The sequence below is a fragment of the Alosa sapidissima genome, chromosome 5, assembly GCF_018492685.1.
Source record: "Alosa sapidissima isolate fAloSap1 chromosome 5, fAloSap1.pri, whole genome shotgun sequence".
In the NCBI taxonomy this organism is placed as follows: domain Eukaryota; kingdom Metazoa; phylum Chordata; class Actinopteri; order Clupeiformes; family Clupeidae; genus Alosa; species Alosa sapidissima.
In genome coordinates, this window is record NC_055961.1 from 39,700,608 (window position 1) to 39,727,548 (window position 26,941).

At 40.0% G+C, this 26,941-nt stretch overlaps 1 protein-coding gene across 5 annotated transcripts in view; it reads left to right on the forward strand.

Annotated features, from left to right (window-relative positions):
• LOC121709139 (myotonin-protein kinase) overlaps positions 1–26,941 on the forward strand; it is a 173,657-nt gene that overhangs the window by 37,225 nt on the left and 109,491 nt on the right. For all 5 annotated transcript variants that reach the window (XM_042092274.1, XM_042092275.1, XM_042092276.1 and 2 more), the window contains exons 2-4: positions 19,930–20,021; positions 20,182–20,265; positions 20,351–20,446. In XM_042092274.1, the coding sequence (XP_041948208.1) occupies positions 19,930–20,021; positions 20,182–20,265; positions 20,351–20,446 (272 nt within the window). The remainder of the gene's footprint in view (positions 1–19,929; positions 20,022–20,181; positions 20,266–20,350; positions 20,447–26,941) is intronic.

Below are 26,941 nucleotides of genomic sequence, written 5' to 3' on the forward strand. Positions count from 1 at the left end.
TATTAAAAACTATTTGCGCACCTCAATGTCACAGGAAAGACTGGGCTCTCCCTTCTATGAATTGAAAAAGACGTTATGCTACCTGCAAAATGGCCTATGATTTCATTGCTGAGTTTGCGGCAAAGCAAGACAATGTTTTTTTCAGAGTAAGGATATGGCGAGTCAGTGTCATTTATTTGTCCAATGTTAGCCTACAGACCAGTTTCCATAGTGCACATCTTATCAACAGTTTGAATGTCGTGTGTGTTTCTGCTCATTGACAAATACCGTTCAGCACAATGATTCATGCAATTAATTTCCCCTGTTAAAGTGTTCGCCTTTGTTACAGTATTTGGTTTCGTGATGTAGCCTATGATAAACACCATATGGCCAAATATGTGACTCAGCTAATGTTATAGGCCAGTGGTCCCCAAACTTTTTCTTTTGAGGGCCAGCTCACTATGCCTGGCTCTAAGAGAGGGCCAGAGATTCGGAGTATATTAGTAAACATAAATAGCTTAGTGCTGTGAACAACAGCAGTCTACCTTAGTTGAATATTCCATTACATTTAATCATAGACTACTGCAATTTAATACCATTATTAGCTGTGTTTATATTGCCATCATGCCATATCAGTGTAAAATGTAGCTCAAATGAAATAATACTAATAAAAAGACTTTAACATTCCCAAAAGTATTAGCAGGGAGTCCCAAAAGTGTATTTTATCCAAAATGTGAGTCAGAAAGGTCGAGACAAGACCAATCGTCAAAATTTCGGCGTCCACCACTCTAGTTCATCCAAAACAAACCAGAAAATAAATCTGCTAAATACCGGAATTTTCCTTTAATACAGACACATACATACCACATAAACCATAAACCTGAAATTGAGTGCAGATGAGTGTGTTTGGCTGCAGTCCATGCAGGTGTGGCACAAGTTCAAGTTTATTTATATAGCACATTATCATACAAAATGTACGGAGCCCGGGAGGTGACATGAAAAAAAAACAAACTGAGAAAAGGTATGTACTTGGGACAAACACTGACTAGGTTTGTGAGATCTCGAGTTTCTTTTGCGAGATCTTGACTTTCTTTTGCGAGATCTCGAGTTTCTTATGCGAGATATTGACTTTCTTTTGCGAGTATCGCAAATCCATCAATGCATATGAGAACCACTAGCTGTGTTTATATTGCCACCATGCCATATCAGTGTAAAATGTAGCTCAAATGAAATAATACTAATAAAAAGACTTAAACATTCCCAAAAGTATTAGCAGGGAGTCCCAAAAGTGTATTTTATCCAAAATGTGTGAACTCTGAACTCTGTGTATTTGCATACACAGCTCAAGTTGTGAACAAGCAATATCCTAAAAATAATTTGAAGTTCTCAAACTATGAGAGTTTTATGAAGTGCAGGCAAAAACATCTGAAATGACCACTTTCACTCACCTGATGAGAACTTGTGAATTTGTATGAACATTTGAACGAATTAGAAATAATTATCCCAGAAAGTCCCAGAAATATGACTTGACTTAGTTAGTTATTAAAAATGAATTGATACACTTCTAGAATACTTTGAGCACTAATGCAGTCAGCCTCTTGCATTGTTTGCAGGTAGGCCTACGTTTCATTCCGTTTTCGATGGCAAACGCAAAACAGCGCCAAAACAACCACCAGTGGACAAAAAGAATTTCCCCTAGGGATCAATAAAGTATCTATCTATCTATCTATCTATCTATCTATCTATCTAAAAGAGTATTACATGTGTACTGTTAAGACTCGCCATAGAGAATGAATGGGGGAAATTGCGGAGGTTATAGTTTGACGATGTCGTACTCCCATGCGGGCCAGATACTATATACCGCGGACATGTTTTGGGGGGCCACCCAAAATGAGGTGGCGGGCCGTAGTTTGGGGACCACTGTTATAGGCTATACAATTTCCCCTCTTAAAGAAGACAAGCTGGTGTAGCTTATTAGACTAGGCTACTAAAATGCACCGACGGTAGCCTTGGCTATGTGTAAAGTAAGCTATCGCATGATTTCATGCACATAAGTTAATGCATAATGCAGTTAATGCAATGCATGTCAAGTTCGCACAGGGCATCGCACCCCCTTGCGACAGCCCTGTAGCTCCTCCTAAGACAGCGAATAAAAAGTTAAAATACGCGATAAACCCGGGAAAAGTTGACAGGTTTGTTTCGATCCCGGTGATTATTTGTGAAATTGTGCAAACGACAGCCTTTTCAAGCCATTTCAAGGAAGGTGTCGTGTGCAAGCTCCCAAATTGACCCAGTAGCCTACAGAAGGCATCAATAAATTGTTGGGACTGGGGAGGGTCATGCGTTTTTTCTCAATCACTTTGGAGGGTCATAGAAAAATTTCTTGCTGGCGAGGGAGGGTCACATCTTATTTGACTAACGCTCCCAAAACTCCTCCGGTAGCCCCTTAAATAAATAACGAACAGTTCCTAATTGATTATAGCCTGTAGGCCTACACCAGCAATTGTTGAACCTGTACAGGACATTGACAGTAGCCCAGCCTAACAAGCAGATGTTGCAAAAGACATCAAAAGACGCAATTAATCAGAAATAAATAATGTAATCTGCATTGCTTTATTTAACAAACTGCAAGCAACAAGAGGGTTGAGTTCGCTGTGAGGCCAAACCCAAGAGCAGAGCCTATCTGTTAAGGCACTCGATAGGCTATATGGTAACGAGCTGTGTGCGCCTGGAAAGACAATAGAAGATGCTTTCTGAATAGCACAGCGAAGGCGGCTCTGGTCATCCCATAACCTCCCCCCACTTCCTGTAGCCTACCATTATGACTTGTTGCCGTTTTGGGGCATTAAGCTTTTTCACGTTAAGCCCCCCTCCCCCACCCCCTTCTTTCACAAGCAGTGGGGGAGCGCTGGGCACAAAGTAACACTTTTTGGTAGACAAAGGAGGGTTCTCGCGCTTCTGTCGTTTGGCGACAATCCGGTGCAACCAGGCCAGGACAGATATTTTAGAGATAAGGAGAGACGCCGGTGCAGCTCAGATGTCTTCTTAATTTTCTTTATTCTTTAGTAAAAGGTGCAGAACATTATTAAACTTTGACTAACGTTTCGATGTGTCGATGTTTTTGACTAACGAACATCAAAACGTTAATCAAAGTTTAATAATGTTCTGCACCTTTTACTAAAGAATAAGGAAAATTAAGAAGACATCTGAGCTGCACCGGCGTCTCTCCTTCTCTCTAACACTTTTTGGCTTTGGCTAAATATTTCTAAAATCATTTGAGTTTCACTAGTCACATGTTTTAACAAGGAACACTTGTTATTGAACTAATAACAGACGTGTGTCGAAAATTGACTTTATTGTCCATATGGAGAAATAACATATGCAGAGTCTAACCAAGGTCAATCTTGCCAAAAAAGCCCTCAAACCTGAAAACACATGAGGCAAAAGTGCAAAACATCACAAAACTAACTAAACTAACACGCACATATTTTTGTATTGCAATCATTGTAGCCTACAGTTGTAACAGCGCGTAACAGTCGTTTTACTCCCCGTATGCGCTCATTATAAAGAACGTTTAACGTGTCCCAAAAACAGCTATCAACTAATCACTAAACGTCTTATAAACAAGTATTGCCAGGAGCAACACCTTGCAAAAAATTATAACAATAGGCCTAGGCATTTATATGGCTCTGCTCCTGCCTAGATTCGAACTCAGAACTGCCTGAAAGTTGCAGAACTGTTCTGGAAATACACGCATTAACCCACTCGACCGTCAGACAACGCTATCTGCTTCGAGTAGGTCTATTGGGTAGGACTGTAGCCTACACTGGTTGCTGTGGCACAGTCTTGAGTGACCGAATTCGTTTTCCTTTGTCATATGAATGCTGTCATGTTGTTAACATTACTGTTAAGGAGATGCTGTAGGCAAAGGCTATATTAAACATCGTTAGTGTAGTAAAACAAATCAGAACTATTCCTAATTTGAGTGCATGAGGGTGTTCACACTGACAATTCCAACGACACGAAGGGCGCTGCAAGTTCCTGGATGGTGCACTCATAACGGTCAAAAAGCTGAGTGTGCAACGCTAGACACTTTTCGCCCTTAACGGACGCCATCTTGGCCAAATAGCGGAAGGGGAGGGAGTGTTTTCAAACTCGTGGAAATCGCGGTTGACAAAGCTGAAGCAGCAGCAGTGGAAAACACTTTACGGAGGTACAAGTAAGTTATAATATAAACGGTTCATGTTTTGACACAGTATGACCATGTCACTGTCAAGTTGAGGACGCCAATAAAGTTATGTTAAAATGTTTGCGATCGTCATTTCTGTGAAGTGCACGGAGTTAGTGTTTGATATGAGACAATACTATTTTGTTAAAATTTGCGCACTCCGCCAGTAAGCACACAGTGCACATAGTGTACTACACGAAAGTGTACTCACATAAGTACACCAATTGAGACAGACTCAGAGAAACGCACTGAAAACTCGGCCAATCACAGCCCTTGCTGTCGAATGCTCCGCCCGGTTCGACCGTGGAACGCCACAGCGGACTATGCTGCCCCCAAGCGGTTGCAGTTGTACTTACATTTCACCCAGCTGCGTGAATCACCTTGATGGTGAATGAAGTGTCAATTCTTAACTGGGACCCACTGTATGATAAGGCTTTGAAGTTGTCCAATATTGTCTCAATTGTGTTTCATGTGACGCACCGAAGCTACATTGATGCATTGTTTTGCTCCAGTTGAAAATGTTTCTGCGTAATTTGTCAGCTGTGATTAAATGCCTTCAATAAATTCCACTTTTATGTCATAAATATAACATGCCTATGATTAATAATAAATATAATTTGTATGGCCACCAATTTGAACATTTCTGGCTACGCTACCGAGAACAAAATCTCTTAATCTCACGTCTTGACACTTGCAGTCAGATGGGCTAACGTAGCCTACTACTCCCCACGGGGGAGGGGTAACTTTTGACCGGGCCCGGTGCGGTTGCTCCCGTTGCGTCTCTTTCAGTGATTTCGCCGACAATGACACTTCAGCCTGGCTTGCGCGAAGCCCGCTAGTTTTGCTCTTGTTTGATCTCGCAAAACAAACTCAAGATCTCGCAAAAGAAACTCGAGATCTCGCAAAAGAAAGCCAATATCTCGCAAAAGAAACTCGAGATCTCGCAAAACAAACTCAATATCTCGCAAAAGAAAGTCAACATCTCGAAAAAACAAACTCAATATCTCGCTAAATAAACTCGAGATCTCGCAAAACAAACTCAAGATCTCGCAAAAACAAACTCAAGATCTCGCTCGTCAGTGTTTGTCCCAAGTACATACCTTTTCTCATTTATTTTTTTTACCTTCGTTTTTTTTTTTTCATGTCACCTCCCGGGCTCCGTAAAAATGTCACTCAATGTGTTTAAAAGAAATAAAAAGAAAAAGAAAGGATTAACCGTAAAAAACTAGACTGCATTTCCGGCGGGAACTGCGAAAGTGTGCTTGCCCTGGTCCGGTCACCAACGTGAGCAGACAGTGACATATGCTATGCTGAACCTGGCTTGATCCAAGCATTCTAACAGTGCCTTTCAGTGTTGGAGCAGTAGCAATACCTCAAAAGTTCTATTCAACTATTGCCTTGCGGGGTGAATGCGGTTCGATGGATTTTACCTGTGGCCTGCCTTCGAATTTAGCTTATATGACTAAAATCAAATCAATAAATTAAAAAAACAGCAGTGATTGGCTGCAAAAATAAATAATGTCACGCATCTTGCACCTCTCAAACTGGGCTATCAGGTAACCTAGAGAAAAAATTGAAATTATGAAATATGACTAAGGCATTAAAATGCTGCTTGTTTGTCAGGATACTTTTTCACTGATTTATTTATATATATTCTATCCCCTAATTCTGTTTTACTGGTTTATTTGACAAATAATCTATATGGATTTGCTCTATAAAGACCTTATGTCTGTTTGGGATTGTTTTGAGAGCCTATTGATGTATCAGAATAAAGGAATGTCCACAACATTAGTGATGTTTTTTGTGTGTGTGTGAATGTATTTTACTTAACTCATTGAATGTAGCTGGATACTCATGAACGCATGTCTTTAATAGCCACAATAGGAGTAATTTTAGCAACACCGTATTTTGTGTGGCCCATAACGACCTAGTGGATCATGAAAACGTGCTAAAAAATTCACATTCCTTGCTTGTTGTTGGTACATTTTAAATCCATTCAGATTGCCACTTATCTGTGATGTAAGAGTTCAGTGTAGGTTTAAGGTCTGGGGCAGGGATTTGACATTATGTGACTTCTTCATTGAGGGCTTGCTTGGCAGCACTGTCCGCTTTCTCATTTCCCCTCAGACCAACGTGGCCTGGGACCCAGCAAAAAAACTACACTCAAGTTGTGGTTCTTTAGACTAGTTGATCAAGCTCAGGTTTGGTTGTACTTTTTGCATGACATTAAAGCCTACTGGAAAGATTTTTTAATTGCAATTTAATTGAATGCAATTTACTTTTACGATTAAATAAAATTAATTTATCCCTCTCACCCATAGTTTTCTATTTATTTCCAAATGTACATAGGCCTACTGTAATTACATTTATACATAGTTATTCTACTGATCTTTATACTATTCATCCTGCACATAGACTTATTCTTACTACTCTTATAATGTTGTTTCTGCACTACAATGATACTGTTTCTACACTGCACATAGCTGTATGTTATGTACATATCTGTTATATATTTGTCATATTGAATATCCATATTTATTCTGTTTTATTATATTCTGTTAATACACTGCATATATCTATATTATTATTTCTACTATTATAATGTTACTGCTACATCTACATACATTATTCTACTTATTGTATGAGATAACTGCTAATACACTTCACATATTTATATTTAATTCATATGACTCTAAACCACCTTCTGTAAATCAACTGTATACTACTGTCTACATTGCACTATATTTCTTGACCTGTCTCTGTATATTTCATCACCTTTCTATACTTTGCATCACATTGAATGCATACTGTACATGAATCACAGCTAAGATCTTTGGTTGCTATGAAGGCCAGTCGTTCTAAATGGATGGTTGCTATGGCCAAAGGCAAGTTCTATCTCTGCCGTTGTCAAGCGGGCATATCCTCCTAACCTTATCTTATTTGATCTTATCTATTTTACTTAGCCTACTTCCATACAGCGAGTCCCATTAAGAAGTGGCCACTTCATTCACACTTCACACCGTGATCCACGCAGCAACATTATTAAATGAATCTGTCACCATATGCCTATGCCAACGTTTGCAAGGAGGAGAACATTTTAATTTTATTCACAATGAAACGTTACATTTAATGTACATGTTGACAATGAGTAGGCTAGTTTTGGTTGTTGTTGGTCGGGTTACTGCATCCCTTAGTTATGCCTACAATGCAAAATTGTTCCCTCGCGATTGTTAGCTCCTGCAGACGCATTTCAAAACATCGCGACGTGAAATGCCACCACAAAAAAATGTTCGGTCTTAGTGAGTTAGGAGTCTTCGCGACTTCTTTTAAAGGAGAATTCCGGTGTGATATTGACCTAAAGTGTATTGAAACATGATACCGAGTGTGAACGTATGTCTCATAGCCCATCTCGGCTTGTCCCCTGCACTCCAAAATCTGGCGCTAGTTAGCCGATGCTACCAACAGCTTTTTCAATAGTGGTGCTTCGGCATTGGGCTAGCCATGCAAATAAATCACTGTTTTACACCCATTTACGAGGCTCAATGTATCTCCACACTTCATTGGTAGACTTCCGAGGGCCCTGACATTTAAAACGAGACATTGAGAACTTTGAAAAAGCACTGGTAGTTTACTTACAAGACGATTTATACAGACAGTATCTTCACGAAGTTTAGCGTTTGCAGCCATCTTGAATTTAGTCACGATAAGTCGAGCAACGAGTAAGAATGAACAGGTATGATAAGGGATCAGATTCCAAAAATAATTCAGTGGAAATGCATGGATTCCAGTTTCTTCCAGTAGCAGCAACTGGAATCCATGTATTTCCACTGAATTATTTTTGGAATCTGATCCCTTATGATAGGTGAAGGGGGGGTGGGTTCTGTGTTGGAGTCAATAAGATAAACAGCCTATAATTATACAGTTATACTTGCCTTGCACTACAAGTCCATATTGACAAGTAGCTGTAATGTTATAGTGTGCTAACCTCCACAACCCAACAGCATTCGAACACTAATGCTTCAAGTGGGATTTGAACTCTCAACCTAAGGATCACCAGTACAAGGCATTATCCCACTGAGCCACTGTCAATCCTATATGTTGGCCAGTCACATTCACATGGTGAAAATGTGTATTGGTAAACACACAACAAGAAAAACTCCAAGCATACATTTGACAATAAAATGAAGGGCTTCCCTAAAAGAGTACACCTGAAAACTTTTTGAAATTCTGGGGCAATTAGACATTTGTAGAGATGAACACTAATGGATGAAATATAAATATGATAGACGTAATGATGAAGGAAAAATAGTAAACAAAGAAGTTCCCCTAAATGTAATAGATAGTCCCGGCATTCTGATTCTTGGTAACTAATGAGTGTAAATGTTGATTGACTGATGTCATTCAGGGGCCTGTACTATGAAGGGAGCTTAACCTACCCAGATGTAACCCAGGGTTACTCTGTTAAACCGGGGTTGACAAAACCTGGTTATCTTAAGTGGTGTTAATCGGTACTACGACGCTGATTATGAAGTTGATTTGTTGTGCCGGGGTTAACCTAATTGGAGTTTGTGCGCGTTCACATAAAAGGGGCGTGTTGCAGCGCAAGTCACCACTTTCAATGATGACGCGATCACCTTTTACGGATGAGGAATGCACAATTATTATGCCAAGTTATGAGGAATTAAAACCCACTCTACAACAAAAATCAAATACGTCGGCAGTGAACAAAGCAAGGTTGTTGGCAACGTATTGCAGATCTGGTAGCCTTAATGCCTAAAAGTAAAGTTTTATTTCCACATGTTCTTCAAATATGTGTTACGGAGGATTAATAGCTTATAATAATTAATAAAGAAATAATTAAATTGCCTATTTTGAGTTCATAGAAATGCCTACAGATGCAACACAATTTAGAAGTAGGCATATAGATTACAGTAATAGGATAATTGAATATGGAAGGGGTTGAGGGAGGCATGCATTCGGTCGGATTCTGGTGCTGTCGAAATGCGTAGCCTTTATGTGCAGGGTACAGTAATATGACATTCAATTCAACAAGTTTGTTAAAATGGTTATTTTAATTTATTAGGCCTACTGTAGGCTGTGTCTGATTTATTTCAGGCTATTCTTGCTCAGATGTTCAGCATCACCGATTAGATGGAATACATGAATGTCCACGTAAGGGCATTGCTATGACGGGTGACATTAGAGACTTCTGCCTAGAGCATCTGACAAAGATAACGAATTCCCTCGGCTGACAATATCTTCATAGAGAATATCGTCCGGATATATATATATATATATAGTCTATATATGGCGGTCTCTAAAACCCCAGGTGCTGTTCAATGGTGTGAATCTTAAATGACAAATCCTAAAGCTCTAACAGGGATTTGAACACTCAACCTAAGAAACTCCAGTACAAGGCATTATCCCACTGAGCCACTAACAATCATACACATTGGGCTGTCACATTCACATGGTGAAAATGTGTGTTGGCAAACACACAACATCAAGAAGATTACTAGCATACATTTGACAATAGAATTAAGGGATTTATAAAAAAGAGTACAGATCTGAAAATGTGCACTGTTAATGGTATCCACATAATGATGGTTGTATGGTTGTTCTCCAAGGAAAAAAAATTACTCATATAGGGATATAAATTTACTCATATATTGGTCTATATCTCTGAAATGGAACAACATATCCAAATTATTTTGATAACTTTTGTGAGGCTTTGTCTAAACATTGTCTGTGAGAATTTTGGTGAAGATTTGATAATTTTTGAAGCCTGTGAAACTTTTTATGATGTTTGGCTTTTCTCTGAAATTGTGGCAAAAGTAAAAAATTTTAGAGCATAAGAGTCAATCTGGTAAAGAGAAATTAGCATTATTAACTTTTTTTTCCAATAGCGCCACCTTTGGGTGCAGTACCCCAAAGTACCCTGTCCAGTACCCTGCAGCTACACTGCTCGGACCCCTAATAAAACTTAAGAAGAACAATATAGCTGCAAGCAGCAATGAGGGGGCCAAGCAGTTGAGCAGAAGTTGGGATTGGACTGGATTGGACTTGACTGTGTTGTGTTACATTGGAATGGATTGGACTTGATTGGACTGGACTGGATTCAAATGTCACCTAATTTATTGTGTGTCCTCAAGATGTACTCCTAAGACCACATAACAAGTTTGGTTTAAATCGGTGAAAGTGTTGATAATTATAGCACCCCTAGAGGTCAAAGGTCACCAAAATAATTGTGCAGTCTTAATATGGGGTCATGACTCCACATACCAAGTTTAGTTTCAATCGGTGAAAGTGTTAATAAATATAGTGCCCCTAGTGGTCAAAGCATACTAAATTAATTGTGCATCCTCAGGATGTAATCCCAAGTCCACATACTAAGTTTGGTTGCGATAGGTGAAAGTGCTAATCATACCACCCCTAGTGGTCAAACGTCACCAAATGTATTGTGGGTCCTTAGGATATGTTCACGAATCAACGTACCAAGTTTGGTGTCAATACGAGAAATTATTCCTAATTATAGCGCCCCTAGTGGTCAAAGTACACCGAATGTATTGTGCGTCCTCGGGATCGAGTCCATATACCAAGTTTGGTTTTGATACGTAAAGGCATTACTGAGATATGAGCTAATTTCCTGTATCTCTAGCGCCCCCCTAGTGGTTGAAAGTCACCAAATGTATTGTGTGTCCTCAGGATTGGGTCCCAAGTCCATATACCAAGTTTGGTTTCCATATGTGAATGCATTGCTGAGATATGAGCCTACTTCCTGTGATTATAGCGACCCCCTAGTGGTCAAAAGACTCCAAATTTATTGTGCATCCTCAGGATGGGGTCTCAAGTCCATGTACCAAGTTTGGTTTAGATATGTGTAAGCATTGCTGAGATATGAGCCTACTTCCTGTGATTATAGCGCCACACAGTGGTCAAAATCCTCCTCCTCCTCCTAATTGGGTCCTGAGCCCATGTAACAAGTTTTGTTTTGATACGTGAAAGCATTGCTGAGATATCCCTTCACTTCCTGTTTGGTGGCTTCGCTGTTACGGGCGAACGGTTTTAGGTTTGAAGACAAAAAGGGATAACTTTTTTGAGGCTTGGACCGAAGATTATGTGTCAAGTTTGGTGTCAATCGGACAAACTTTGTGACCTGTGAAAACTTTTAGGTGTTTTTGATTAAATCCAATATGGCAGCCGGATCAATTACGTTGACATCACAAAATCACATCTGTCAGACTTACGACCTCCCATTGTATTAACAATCACCATTAGTACGTTTTAATTCCAAACACAACACCCGTTACAGGCCAAAAGGTAAATTTGCTAATTATAGCGCCACCTATAGGTCAAAAGTCATTATATTTATTGAGCCTCCTCCTTATTTGGTCCTGACACCATGTACCCGAGTTTGGTTTTGATACAAAAAGGGATAACTTTTTTTAGGCTTGGATTTAAGATTATGTGTGTCAAGTTTGGTGTCAATCGGACAAACTTTGTGACCTGTGAAAACTTTTAGGTGTTTTTGATTAAATCCAATATGGCGGAAAATCCATCATGGCGGAAAATGACGTCATAGGGTGCGTTGAACTCGGCTTGGTCCAAGGATTCTAACGATACCCATATTTGACAATAGAGCCAACGGGTCAAAAGTTACTTGTATGACCGCACGTCCAACTTTGGCCTGTTGGTGGCGCTAGAGTGCTCGAGGTGCCAACTTGAAACTTGGTGAAATTAATCATGGGACTGTGCCTAATTTGTGTGCCAAATTTTACAACTTTTTACCAGACGGTTCTATGGGATGCCATAGACTTCCACGACAGAATAATAATAAATATAACCGCAAGCGGTGATTTACGGGGTCCGAGCAAAACGAACATGAGGTAGCATAGCGTTTTAGTTTTACATATGCTTTGATTGTTTGGGCCCAATTGTTCAAAAGAAACATGATCGGATTTCGGTTATCGGATTTCAGTTACCGGATTTCGGCTATCGGATTGGATCAAATCTTGAAAATGGCTTGTTCAAAGGGAAACAAGGATCCTGAAATTGGATTAGATCACATAATCTATTCTTGGTTTTGATCTGGATAAAACCTTCACTTTGTGTTGTTCAAAACTTTTGAGTTGGATTGGAATAAATTTGATGCATAAAATTAGGATTACCATGTGCTGTAACGTTATAGTGTGCTAACCAGGGTGTGATTTGTGTAAAAACCAGAGGGGGGGATGATTTTGAATAAGTTTGTATCCCCCCCCCCCCCCCAAAAAAAAAAACAAACGATTCAGAGCCTAGTAATGTCATGGCTAATAATAGCCTATATTAATTTTGCCACCTTTGTAACATTTTAGTTTTAGTTTACCGTGGTGTATGACTTTAAACAGCGAGTGTGTTTGGCATGATGATCAGCTCCTCTAATGCAGGGTAGGACTACGTTTTGACAAGCATACAAATTCACCTTGTTCTTGCCCCATCTGAAATTACTCCTCTATTTTTGCTGCCTTAATCCTTTCTGTATTTGTTGTGCAAAAAAACGTTGTATATGATGGCACTGAAGTCTTAAGTTAGTGAATTGGCTAACAGTGTTAGTTGCGTAGGCTACGTGCATTCTCTCTCCTGCTGATTTGCGTTCAGTAGCCAAGTGCGTAATATTGCAAAAGTTGAAAAAATAAATGTGTTTATTGTAGCCTACAGAAAATAAATAGCCTACTATCATACTGTCAGTTAATTGGCTACAGTGCAGTGAAGAGTTTGGAGAGTAAAGTTATAGGGCAACTTGAAGTTTTATGGTTATACGAACCAGAACATAAAGACCATGAAGCTTCTATTTCTTGCAGCTGTTAAAACACCCGCTAGATAGTTTAAATACCCACCAACATTCGTTTTTGCAGTACAGATTATTTCTGAAAGTTATTTGTCTACTAGGCCTAGCCTAGGCTACTGGCTGATTTATCAAACGAGTGCTTTCTCGTTCGTCCTCCGCAAACTACAGGTGTTTCGATAGAGAGCCATTGAATAAGCGATGCCAAGCAATTTCTGTAACACTTTTTGTGACATTCAGCAAATATCTCCTCATTTAATGTAAGTTCCTTCGGACAATAGGCCTATACTTTCTACTCTACGTGCAGTTGTCCTCCATCTCGGTTGCATCAGTTTTATAATTTTGAAGGTCCTAAAATATGACTATATGCTTCACTGAATCCTTCTCGTATTCTTTCATTTGTCCAGCTAACTTTTCCATTGAAACTAGCCATTTATGATGGATTACACACTAGACATTCTGAAATGTCCTGCACGATCAAGGCCAAATTAAGTTATCACGCAGCCACTGTGTCAGCACAGCAGCATGAGTGCTGAAGTTGATGGTGCGTTTCTGATGTCAGATTATTACGTAGGCTAGCCTACTAGACTGTTCTCACGTTGCAGCGCTTTACTTATATGAAGTAGCATTAATCAATATGAAGGGCAGAGGGGAATAAATGTTGTCCCCACCGGGGATAAAAATAATTTAGCAGAGGTAGGGATAGGAAAACCAGAGGGGGGGAAATCCTCACCATCCCCCCCTACAAATCGCACCCTGGTGCTAACCTCCACAACCTAATAGTATTCCAACAATACCCTATTCTAGTGTGCCAACCTCCACAACCCAACAGTATTCTAACAGTAGTATTCTAGTGCGCTAATCTCCACAACTCAATAGTATTCTAACAATACTCTATTCTACAGGACTATGCATTTGTCATGGATAAGATGAAGGGTCTGATAATAGAAGGCAGTGTTTCCCACAGAATGGAATTGTATTTGTGGTGGTAGATGAAGGGGGGTGGGGGTGGGTTCTGTGTTGGAGTCAATAAGATGAACAGCCTATAATTATGCAGTTATACTTGCCTTGCACGACAAGTCCTGACAAGTAGCTGTAACGTTATAGTGTGCTAACCTCCACAACCCAACAGTATTCTTAACAGTATTCTATTCTAGTATGCTAACCTCTCTAGTATGCTAACCTGATGACACGGAGATGGCAGGTTTCGGTGCAACACAAGTGAACTTTATCAGTACAGATCCCAACTCACAAACAAACCAATTGACATTTGAACAATAAACTGAAATCATATGGCTATATAAAGTACAACTAAACAATACTTGACATCCCAAGTCAACCAACATCACCTAATCATCTCTCACATGGGACTCCAACATACCAAACCAACAAACAAAGACCTTAACTTTACACATGATGGCAGAGCTACTCTACAAACTGATAAACATCACAAAAGTCATAGTGAGGGTCATTAAAGTGATGACTTACGTTAACTCAAAGACGCACACAGAGCAGGATAGTGTTAATTTCGTCAGACGAGACGAGAGGAAATATGTTAGTCAACAACCTTTTTTTTCATGACTAAGACGAGACGATGACGAGACAGCAGTAATGTCCTGAAACACTGACTAAGACTATCTTAAGATGCATTATTGTTGACGAAAAAAGACGAGACTAAAAGATAAAATCTCTTCATTTTCGTCTACAAAATGAGAAGACAGGATATCTAGCTGTTACGTTTTCAAAATATTCCGAATGAGTTCATACGCAACAGCTTTCCTGTAGGCTAGTCTACATGCTGTTGCTGCAACCCTGTGGCTGCAACACGAAACTACATGGAACAAGAACACTGGAGATTTCTGCCAGAGTTAGCAAGCTAAATACCTAAGCTGTATGCCACAATGCTACATACCCAGAAGTTGAAGCTTCTCTCATACAAATTAACATCCCCCAGAATGTCCATACGAAAATGTTCATCATGTAATGTCAACTATTTAACTAGTTAGACTGATGATGCAAAGTTTGCTAGCAAGTAAGCTAATATGGAAAGTTCGCTAGCAAGTTAGCTATGGCTAAGATGGAGAGTCTGTTTGGGGAATGTGTTGTGTTTGGGCGCATATCGCCATCTAGCGAGGCGGAGTAAAACATTAATACTTTGGTCTACGACAGTGTTTCTCAAACTTTTTCAGTTTCAGGACCACTTAACTAACCCTAGCTAAAAAAAAAAGATTATACCTTCTTCAACAGTAGCCTATAATTAGTCTACACTATAGGCCTACTCACTGAACCACTTTGCTTATTGTGTGGATTCATACTGTATGATTTAAACTGGCATATCTATCATAGACAGTGTTGCAGAACTGTTTTTACATACAAGTTGGTTCAATATTGCAAACAACTCATCTATATTATATTTTATCACGTCTGCTCGCGAACCACTTGGGATAGCTTGCGGACCACCAGTGATTCCCGGACCACACTTTGAGAAACACTGGTCTACGAATATGACAGTGGTCCATTCAAATCTTTTACGTCTATGGTCAAATCCCAGCCGAGCTATAACTGTAGCTCGACTTACCTGTGCATGTAAACATACTGACTGACAAAAAATCAGAATGAGTAATTATAACAGACGAGTAGCCTTGTGGACACACAATATTGTTGGAAAATTGAGATGTGTGAAACACTATTTGACTCAAATGGTAATCAGAAATAATTTGTTATAAAAAAAAGACTAAAATGTGTTGACTAAAACTGACTAAGAAAAAAGAAACAAAAAAGACTAAGATACCTTTAGTTTTCTTTTGACTAAAACTAGACTAAAATGACGAGACTTTTAGTTGACTAAAACTTGACTAACAAAAATTATATTTGAATGACTAAATATGACAAAGACTAAAAAGGACATTTCGTCTAAGACTAAGACTAGGACTAAATTAAAAATAGGTGACAAAATTAACACTAGAGCAGGACACACTGGAGTGCTGGGTTGAGATGAACAAAAGAGTGAACTGAGGGCGAGCAAACAATTTATCCTGGTCTGAGCCCCTGCTCCGGAGCTACAGGGTTTCCCAGCAGGTAAACTGGGTGTGGTTAGGTGGCAGAGCCAAACAATCCTGCAATTTCTCCACAGCACTTTCACCTCAAGCCCTCCTTACACTGACAGACTTTGGAAAGATTTGCAAAGTTTGGAAAAGATTTTTGAAAGACTACAGTCTCAGACCCTCTCACATCTAAAGACAAGTAGTAGAGTTTTAAGTCACAGACTATGATTTTGCAATGACTAGGGATCTTGCCACTCACTATTTACAAGACTGCAACACGATTCCTTTAAATCAATAGATAAACAGGAACTGAAAATTATAGCCTACTAAACTCAAAGTCGTATTTTCGTGTTTCTGCAGCATTGTTTCATGTGTGACATCCTTAACCGATATAGAGTTGTTCTGTCAAGTGGAAGAGCCGACTAAATATGTATAAGAAATGACAAATATTATAAGAATAACAAATAATTATAGGCTACAGCTGTGCCGGAGTCAATAAGATAAACAGCCTATAATTATACAGTTATACTTGCCTTGAACTACATGTCCATATTGACAAGTAGCTGTAATGTTATAGTGTGCTAACCTCCACAACCGTACAGCATTCTATTGTAGTATGCTAACATCCACAACCCAATAGTATTCTAACACTAATGCTTCAAGTGGGATTTGAACTCTCAACCTAAGGATCACCAGTACAAGGCATTATGCCACTGAGCCACTGTAAACCCTACATGTTGGCCAGTCACATTCACATAGTACTAATGTGTATTGGTAAACACACAAGAAAAACTCCAAGCATACATTTGATAATAAAATGAAGGGCTTCCCTAAAAGAGTACACCTGAAAACTTTTTGAAATTCTGGGGCAATTAGACATTTGTAGAGATGAACACTAATGGATGAAATATAAATATGATAGACGTAATGATGAAGGAAAAATAGTAAACAAAGAAGTTCCTCTAAATGTAATAGAGAGTCCCGGCATTCTGATTCTTGGCAACTGATGAGTGTGAATGTTGATTGGCTGATGTCATTCAGGTGCTGTTCAATGGTGTGAATCTTAAATGACAAATCCTAAAGCACTAACAGGGATTCAAACACTCAACCTAAGAAACACCAGTACAAGGCATTATCCCACTGAGCCACTAACAATCATACACATTGGACAGTCACATTCACATGGTGAAAATGTGTGTTGGTAAACACACAAGAAAAACTCCAAGCATACATTTGACAATAAAATGAAGGGCTTTCCTGAAAGAGTACACCTGAAATCTTTTTGAAATTCTGGGGCAATTAGACATTTGTAGAGAAGAACACTAATGGATGAAATATAAATATGATAGACTTAATGATGAAGGAAAAATAGTAAACAAAGAAGTTCCCCTAAATGTCAGAGTGTCTCGGCATTCTGATTCTTGGCAACTAATGACTGTGTATGTTGATTGCCTGATGTCATTCAGGTGCTGTTCAATGGTGTGAATCTTCAATAACCAATAGTATTCGAGCTAGAGCCTAAAGCACTACTGGGTGGGTATTCGAACTCTCAACCTAACAAACACCAGCACTAGGCATTATCCCACTGAGCCACTGACAATCCTACATATTTGGCAGTCACATTCACATGGTGAAAATGTGTGTTGGCAAACACACAACATCAAGAAAATTCCTAGCATACATTTGACAATAGAATTAAGGGCTTTATAAAAAAGAGTACAGATCTGAAAATGTGCACTGTTAATGGTATCCACATAATGATGGTTGTATGGTTGTTCTCCAAGGAAAAAATAGGAATATAGGTGATATAGGAGAAATGGGCTGAGTGGTCGAACTTTATTGGTCTATATCTCTGAAATGGAACAACATATCCAAATTCTTTTGATAACCTTTGTGAGGCTTTGTCTAAACATTGTCTGAGAATTTTGGTGAAGATTTGATTATTTTTGAAGAGTGTGAAACTTTTTATAATGTTTGGCTTTTCCATGAAATTGTGTCAAAAGTAAAAAAAATTAGACCATAAGACCACGGCCAAAAAGATTCATCTAAGAATTTTGAGTCTAGGTCAATCTGGTAAGGAGAAATTAGCATAATTAACTTTTTTTTCCAATAGCGCCACCTTTGGGTGCAGTACCTCAAATTTTGGGTTATGGGTTGAGGAGGGTACTGGTAACCATACCTGAAAATTTGAAGAGTTTTGGAGTTACGGTTTAGGCTGCAGTATGACTTTTACAGACTTTTGGTCAAAAATGAACGGTACAGAAACAATAGGGGACCTGCAGCTACGCTGCTCGGACCCCTAATAATAATAAAACTTAAGAAGAACAATAAGTGTGCTTGCAAGCACACTTAATAATAGAAATTAATACAATAAAATAATAAAATAGATCAAGGGGGAAATAAGACTGAATGAATATGAGGTAAAATAAATAAATAAATAAAAAATAAACCAAAAAACTAATCAATAAATGCAGAATGAAAAAGTTCAGTTTGTAGTTTCTTTTTAAAACACTAGTGTTGGGGAAAATCTAGTATCCGTTCTAGTCCATTCTAGTCGAGAGAAGTAATACATGATCAACCGTATCGAAAGCTGCACTAAGGTCTAACATTACTAGGACAGTTGTTTTACCTGAGTCTGTATTCAGGTGGATATCATTTAATACCTTTAAGTGCAGTTTCGGGACTGTGGTGTTGACGAAAGCCTGATTGTAGTTGATCATAGATGACATTTGTATTTAAATAGTTATTGACTTGGTTGAATACAACTTTTTCAATAACTTTGCCTATAAAGGGGAGGTTTGAGATGGGCCTTTAGTTGTTAAGCACAGAGGGATCAAGGTTTCTTTTTTATGAGGAGTTTGATAACTGCAATCAAAGATGCTTTTAAAGAAGCTTGTGGGCAAGGTGTCAAGACAGCAAGTAGATGAGCTGAGCTGCATCACTGTTTTTTCAAGAGTTTTACTATCAATGGCAGTAAATTCAGATAAAGAGGCTACATGTGTATTTGATGATTTAACCAAGACATTACATAAGCAAGTGGAGCTGATGTTTTTTCTAATATTTTCAATTTTGTTTTGGAAGAAGGAAGCAAACTCACTGCATTTATTAGATGAGAAACTCTTGAGGTACTGTAGATGTACTGGAGGATTTGTTAACTTATCAACAGTGGCAAACAGTGCACGGGAGTTGTTAATGTTCTTGTTAATGATGTTGTTCAATGAAATAACATTGTCTAGCCTTTCTTAACTCATAGTTGTAAGATTGAAGTTTGAATATATTATAGTCAACCTGAAGCTTGCTCCTTCTCCATTTACGCTCAGCTTTCCTACATTCTCTTTTCTGAGTCGCTACTGCTGTGGTATACCTCCATGGTGCTTTACATTTCCTGCGGACTTTTTTAAGCTTGGTAGGTGCTACAGAGTCAAATATCCTGAGAATATTGGCGTTAAACAGACATAGATGGTCCTCCACACCCTGAGTTGTTATGCATGGTGTAATAGCCATGGCTTCCTTAAACAGACTGCAGGTATTCTCATTAATATACCTCTTAAGGACAGTTTTCGATTGAGTTTGGCTAATTGGAGAGACCTGTCCATCAAAGAATACACAAAAATTATCAGATAGTGCTAAGTCTATAGCATTAATTGAAGACAAGGCAGTTCTTCAAAAGTTTGTCGTAGGGGAAGGAGGAGGAGAGGACTCCTTTTTCACAGGCCGTCAACTCATTCGAATGTCACTCAGCAACCGTAGGATGACATCAGAAAAATGTGCAGTGGTCTCTTAATTTTTTCCAGAGTTGTATATTATAACTGTAGGAAATAACATGTATATTCTTACTTCTCTTCCAACTGTAGCTGAGCCACTGGTGAGGCAGGTGCAGATGACAAGAATTCAAAGGGATGACTTTGAGATCCTGAAAGTGATTGGCAGAGGGACCTTCAGTGAGGTTTGGGACCAATCTAAAGGCCTTCCACTTGTTTTGTGAGGTTTTTTGTGGATTTACCCAACACTTTAAGAACACTTCAAAGTTACATGCTTCAAAGAACTTGGATAGGGGTCTGTAGGAGTGGTATCCTGTTGGTTTCAGCCAGGTTCTGTGTCTGCAGGTGGCTGTGGCAAAGATGCGGAGCACCCAACAGGTTTACGCTATGAAGATTATGAACAAGTGGGATATGCTGAAACGAGGAGAGGTAGGCTATGCTGCATACCAACATCATCATTTTATTTGAATCCATATCAGGTGTCTCAGTCTAGGTGTTGTTTCTTGGTTTTTAGACAGCTTGCTACCAGGAAGAGAGAGAGGTCCTTCTGAAGGGAGATCGACAGTGGATTACAGAGCTCCACTACGCATTTCAAGATGACAATTATCTTGTAAGGATTAGTTTGATCAGCTTTTTATTGACACTTTCACCATTACAAAGATTATCTATCATATCAAAGAAAAACACTTTCTCTATAGGTTTCCAAAGCCAACGTGCACTAGGCGATACATACTTTTTAACATCCTGTAGGGTGGCATTTCTAAAGGTTTTGACCAAATCAAGTTATCATTACGCTGAGAGGACGCTGGCGTGAATGTCGCTGCTTCTCAGTCTCAGTCTCCGAACTTATAGGCCTTCTCAGTCTCTGAATTTATAGGCCTTCTCAGTCTCTGAATTTATAGCCTACCTAGCCTAAACTTGCCGGTTTTACAGACTGTTGCTTCGGCGATTGAAAATTAGTGGATTACGAGCTGATCTCCTAACTTTAGTGTGCATCAGTCTCATGTCGCCATCTCTTCAACCTGTGTAATCTACAGTGGGCATCGCTTTCAAATGGCCACTTCAGTCGCGCATTACGAGGCGTAAAGCTGCGTGAAGCTTTAGTACCACTTTCAGCCACTGTGCGTCGCTCTGCCACTGTACATCGCTCTCTCAGTAGCCTGACTGCCGCCCCTTCTGAAAAAGCAGGAGGCTAGGCTACCTTTAAACGTAATTGTTACCGAGAGGAATCCCAGCCTACGAATTCAATAACAAAATAAATCGTAATTAAACATTACCTCGATTAAGACTACTTGGGTATGGCTTAAGGCTTGACTACACGGTGGTAGCGAAAATCGAAATCTGCTTTTGATAGCCTACCGGTGCCGCTCCACAAAACGAAAAAATATCTTAATTTGCTGTCTATGTTATTGTCAGTGTTGGGGGTAACGCAACTACGCAAATCAAAACAGTGTCTTAATTTGCCCTACTTCTTGACTGCAATGTAGTCAATTGACTGCTTGACATGTCCTTTTTATTTTTCTGTACAATAAACAAATACATCTGCTTTATGCCGCAGAATTACATTCATATTTGGCTGACTGCAGACGCGTCACTTCCCTCCCCATATTCCAAGATTAAGATAGTAGCCTATACAAAAAGCACTTCATACCATCATAAAAAAATCGTTAAAACGAATAGCTATTTGCAATTTGACAAAACACTGGTCCTCATTTTGCGAATGCGAGGACGATATGAGCCTGTTGCATTTAGTTAGATGTCCGAGTCACGCATAATGTTTGAAAACCACTGGCTTGTAATCACAATAATTTAACACATAAATTAACTCCCCATGCCTACATTTTTGTGAGTAGCATAGATATCGTTAAAAACAATAAAGTATGGCTCTCCGTTTGGGACATCGAAAACTTATATTTTTAATAGACTACCGTCGAAGATGCTGACTTGCAAAAGCCTCGGGATAACACGTTATCTCCACTATCATCAGTTATGCCCCTTGATCAAAGTGGGGAATGAGATAAAAGTTTGAGAACCACTGGCTTAACAAGTTACCTGCAGTCCAGAACACAGAATCTGTTGCAATATTCTGCTGATCGGCGATGATATCGGCAAATGTTTGTTTTCCAAAGTAAGAATTTCACTTCACCATGCACCTTCGACAATGAATAGCTCATTACACTTGTTAGGTACTGTTAAACGTAGCCTACGGTAAATAACAGACCCGCCAGAATGTGCGTTATGATGCCCATTAATTTGGGTAAATGGGCAAGCGTGACCACCTTGATTGGCTGATGATTGTAACGCGGGCATGATTCCAAACACCTCCCTTACAATGATGAGTGACAGGTGACAGGTCTCAGAATGCGTGTGCTAAACAAGGACGGAAGATGATGAATAACTGGGGCCGTAGGCTATTCACAAAGGCTTTTATCTTACTACTAGGAGTAGGTTACTCCTAAATCGCACTTAAAGATTTTAGCTTGGAGTTTTCTCTTAAAAGTTATTCACAAAGCCTTTCAGACAACTCCTAAACTAGGAGTGAGTCTTCGTGGCTATGGATGACGTCATTACTCATGCACGAGCTTGACTGAAGTAACGCGGGAATTCCAAACACCTCTCTTCCGATGATGAGTGACAGGTGACAGGTCGAAGAATGCGTGCGCTACACAAGTAGTGCGAAGGACGGAAGATTAATAACTGAATAAAAAGGCCTAGCCTAAATGAATAAAGAGTAAGGCAAAACAAATAGCCTAGTAGCCTAATGAAACATAGGCCTATGGATTGATGCAGTAGCCTACCTTTGCAACATTATTAAATTAATCTGTCACCATATGCCTAGGCTACGTTTGCAAAGAGGAGAACATTTTAATTTGATTCACAATGAAACGTTACATTTCATTTACATGTTAACAATGAGTAGTTTTGGTTGTTGTTGGTGGCGAAAAAATTAGGAGTCCTGAAGTTAGGAGTGACACGCCCATTATTTTTAGGAGTTGCTCCTAAATTCGCCAGTTAGGAGCTACTTTTAGCCTTAAAATTCTTTGTGAATATGGCCCCTGAATAAAATAAATGAATCAAGGCAAAACAAATAGCCTAGTAGCCTTAATGAAACATACGGATTGTAGTATCTTTGTAACATTATTAAATTATTCTGTTACTATGCCTACGTTTGCAAAAGAGAACATTTTAATTTGATTCACAATAATGTTACATTTAATTTACATGTTGACAATGATTAGCCTAGTTTTGGTTGTTGTTGGCGGCGTTATTGCATGTTAGTTATGCGTACAAGGCAAAATTGCTTCCTCACGATTGGAAGCTCCTGTAGCTGCATAGGATTTCAAAACACGGCAAAATGCCGCAGGTTTGTGAATAGGTCTGTGAGTAAGGAGTCCTCTTGACTTCTTTTAAGCTGTCAGAGGTGGGAAGGTGTGATTTGTTGGGGGCAGGGCCGGATTAACTGGGCACAAATGTCTGATAGCCCCTCTTCCCCCCAGCCAACGTGAATCGGGTGGTTAGTTAATAGGCCTATCGTGAAGATTTTTCCTGCCATCTAAGGCACGAGCGCATCTGTGAGGCCAAGCCTCACCAAGTAGCTTGTTTGTTTACAACTAACCTTCTATTTAATTAAACTGCTTTATAGGCTATGCCGAAATAGTTTTCAACATTTTGAATATTAGTGTCGGTTGAATTGAAATGTTCTCAAAGTAGCCTTATGGCTGAAAGCTGCTTGGGATCCCCCCCGTCAAGCAATATAACCATACAAACGCGCTTCCTGCACTCATTGTTTCAAAAGGAGTAATTTTGGCTTTGTCAGAACTGAAGAGCTGTGGACGGCATGGCACGATATGCCCAATGAAAATAAATTAACGCAACGCAACACAACATAGACCCCGCTTCTCTCGCGTCAGTCACTGACATGAACGAAACACAGAACCCGCTTCTCTCACGGCAGTCACTGACAGTAACCTAGAATAAATGCATGGGGAAAAACACTTCCCCATGACAAAGACATCGTAAAACACTGAAAGTTAATATTTTGTCACTAGCAACATACATCTGTCCTTTGTCAAATGTATTATGTTCCACGCCTATGCGTAATTCTGCTTCATAAAGGTGAACAAATACATTTGCTTATTTCACAGAAAAATATAAATAGCCAGTTAGGGTCTACAGTGCAGAGTTGGTAAATTATGGTAGGCCAACTTGCAGTGAACATACAGGGGAAATTCTTTCTCTTGTAGCTGAGTAGCCTCAGGTGCGCACGTAGACATAAGGCCGAACATGCAAGCGCCAATGAATCGTGCTCTCACGACAATCACGCCGTTAAACTTAAATAGGTTAACATCACTCTTCGCCTTCAAGTAAGGAAAACGATGATTTCAAGACATCTGTTTCGTTGGAAGGGCAAGGGGTAGCAACAGGGCAACACAGAGAGAGGCCCGATGGCAGGGCTGTTATGAGAGTATTAAAATATGGGATATTCTACGGGGAAACATTAAAACGGCAAGACAGCGGGGGAAAGTACGTGATAAACACGGAAAAAGTTGGCATGCATTGTTTCGGTCCCCGTGCACAGGGATTATTTGTCATATTATTAATCACATATGATTATTTGTGAAATTGTGCAAACAGGCGCAACACATTTGAAAAGGAAGGACTGGTAGCATGCAAGCTCACGGGAAAGATTGATTTAAGAACGTTATCACAGTGTGTGGCTGTGGCGCGGGCGGAAGACAGCGACAATTGGCAGGGGAGGGTCATGTCTTTTTTAACAATTCTGTCGGAGGATCATTGAACAATTTCTAGCAGGCAAGAGAGGGTCATGCAACTTGCAACTGAAGCACTCAAAATTCCTCCGGTGGCCCCTTCAATAAATAACGAACAGTCCCTAGATTGCTGCTGGGCTATATGTCTTGGTTCATGTCTGTTAACAACTCATTGCCGTCAAACGCATAGCCTATCTCGCGGTTGCATCCATTACAAACAAACATGCAATGTGAACGTCTGGGATTGGGGAGAGCACTAAATGCTCTACTGAATAAGCACGAAGTCAAACCTTTAAATGAAAAACACTCTTTAATAATCAAAAAAATAAATAAACCACTAATGAAGTAAACTTGCACCATCAAAATTCGTTTATCGCCTGTAGCTCCGTGATAACAGGACGTAACAGGAAGGCATTTGGCTGAGCAACGGAGGTTAATATGCTCTATATTTTGTCCAAATTATGTCTGTCTATCATCGGTACACTCGGAGAAAACCAGAATGTTTAATTTGTCCTGCGTTTCTTCTACGGCTGCAAACGGGATTCACTCGCAGTTAACCAAATATTTCTTTATTAGGGCAGGGCAGGCATATTTCTGGCTATTAAATTATTTCTAAACCAGTCTGCTAAAGTCTGTAGTGAAGTCTGTGTAGGGTTTTCCAGCTCCATTTCTTTTTACGAGACACCCTGCTCAATTGAGACCTCAGCCGGTTGTTGCAGCGTCGTTGCAGCGTCACTGGAAAAATACAAATTAAAGTCGTGTGATGCCGAGTGCGGACCGCGAGGGAAGCTGGCCAAGTCGAAGCACTGCCCACTGTATATTCAATGAAATACCAACATGCTGCATTAAATGGATCCATAATCCAGTCATACTGAGCACTGCTGGTTGGGAAATATTTTTGAAATAAACTTTGCAGGGCCTACTGTTTAATACATTGGATCAGAAGAGTGGCTCCCGAATCAGACGTTTCAGCAATTTCACTCAGATTCTCAAAGGCCATAATAGTGTCGCAATCGAGGCGCCTGTCCCCTACCTCAAGTTTTTTGCTGTAATCTTAGATCTGCTAGGTGAGGTAGGTGCTTGTCTTAGCCTTGTAACTGGAGATTTAACTCATTGAGCCACTCACACAAACGTAGTTCAAAACAAAGGCTAAGTTTCAGCCAGTGATTGTTTGCCATTTTCCTCGTCAGGCCAGCTATCGCTACGAAAGGCGGCCGGCTGGCAATTTGAGTGCTTATCTAGCTGCTTCCGCCTCCACTGCACACAACCGCGAACCTAGAAACATGAACTTACTATTAGCTTAAGTTTAAAGCTAACGCCGGCTTGCCTGCTTACTTGATTAGCCGAGTCGTTTTAAACAGACTTCACACACGTCCCTTTCGTCGTCGTTTGTTGGACGAACCAGACAACAAGAACGTAAACTTTCTTCAAGAGGATGCTTGACGGCAGCAGTGCCTGTAGAATCGGTAGGAATCAATGAGGCAAGGAGAACGCTACTGCGCGTGCGCACAAGTTAATTACGGGATGTGTAGTTTTAGGGAGCACCAGATTGTATGCATTAGAAGCTGAGACAGTTGATTCACAGGTGACACCTGTGCCAGTGTTCTAATTAGCCCGGGAACTACTCTGGGAGCTTAACAAGCGCAGCTGCTTTTAGGCCATTATGACATCACAGCCATTGAAGTCTATGGGGGAAAAATTAGCTTTTTGACATTTTTAATCCCCTATTTCTCAAAAAGTATTTACTTTTAAGAAAATCTGAAAAAATACCTCTCTTGTCCAACTCCAGACCTAGACTGGTCTGTCGCCAGTTTCTTCTTCAACTACCTTTGTAAGGTGGTCTGGGCAGGCTAAGGGGCTTTCCCACATGCATGGCGAAGAGCAGATTGGTTGTGACTCGCTTCCCCCAGTGGACCTAGCTTTGGAGCCACTCCCTCTTTGATGGTCCCTCCTGCCTCAGTAGCAATGGCATGACTATGGAGGCTCTGCTGGGTAAGCTGCATAGGCCCATAGCAATGCAAGCCCGCCTTGCTAATATGGCAGCCGTTTTGTCCTTGTATGTGCATCACCTCTCTGGTCTTTTGCAAAGCAATGCTGGGGATCCCTTTCTTTTGAGGGAGCTCCAGTCAGCCTCTGTGTACCTTGCTTCAGAGTCCAAGGAGTAGGCAGTGGCATCGGGTCACTCCTTGGCTCAGTTCTGGGTAGCTATACACCATCTCTGGCTGTCCCAATCTCAGCTCCAGCAGGCAGTGTCTTCTGAGAGTGCCTGTGGAGCCCAAGGCCATTATCGGCCCACAGGCAACCACCCTGTTGCAGCAGGCACAGGACAGCCGTCG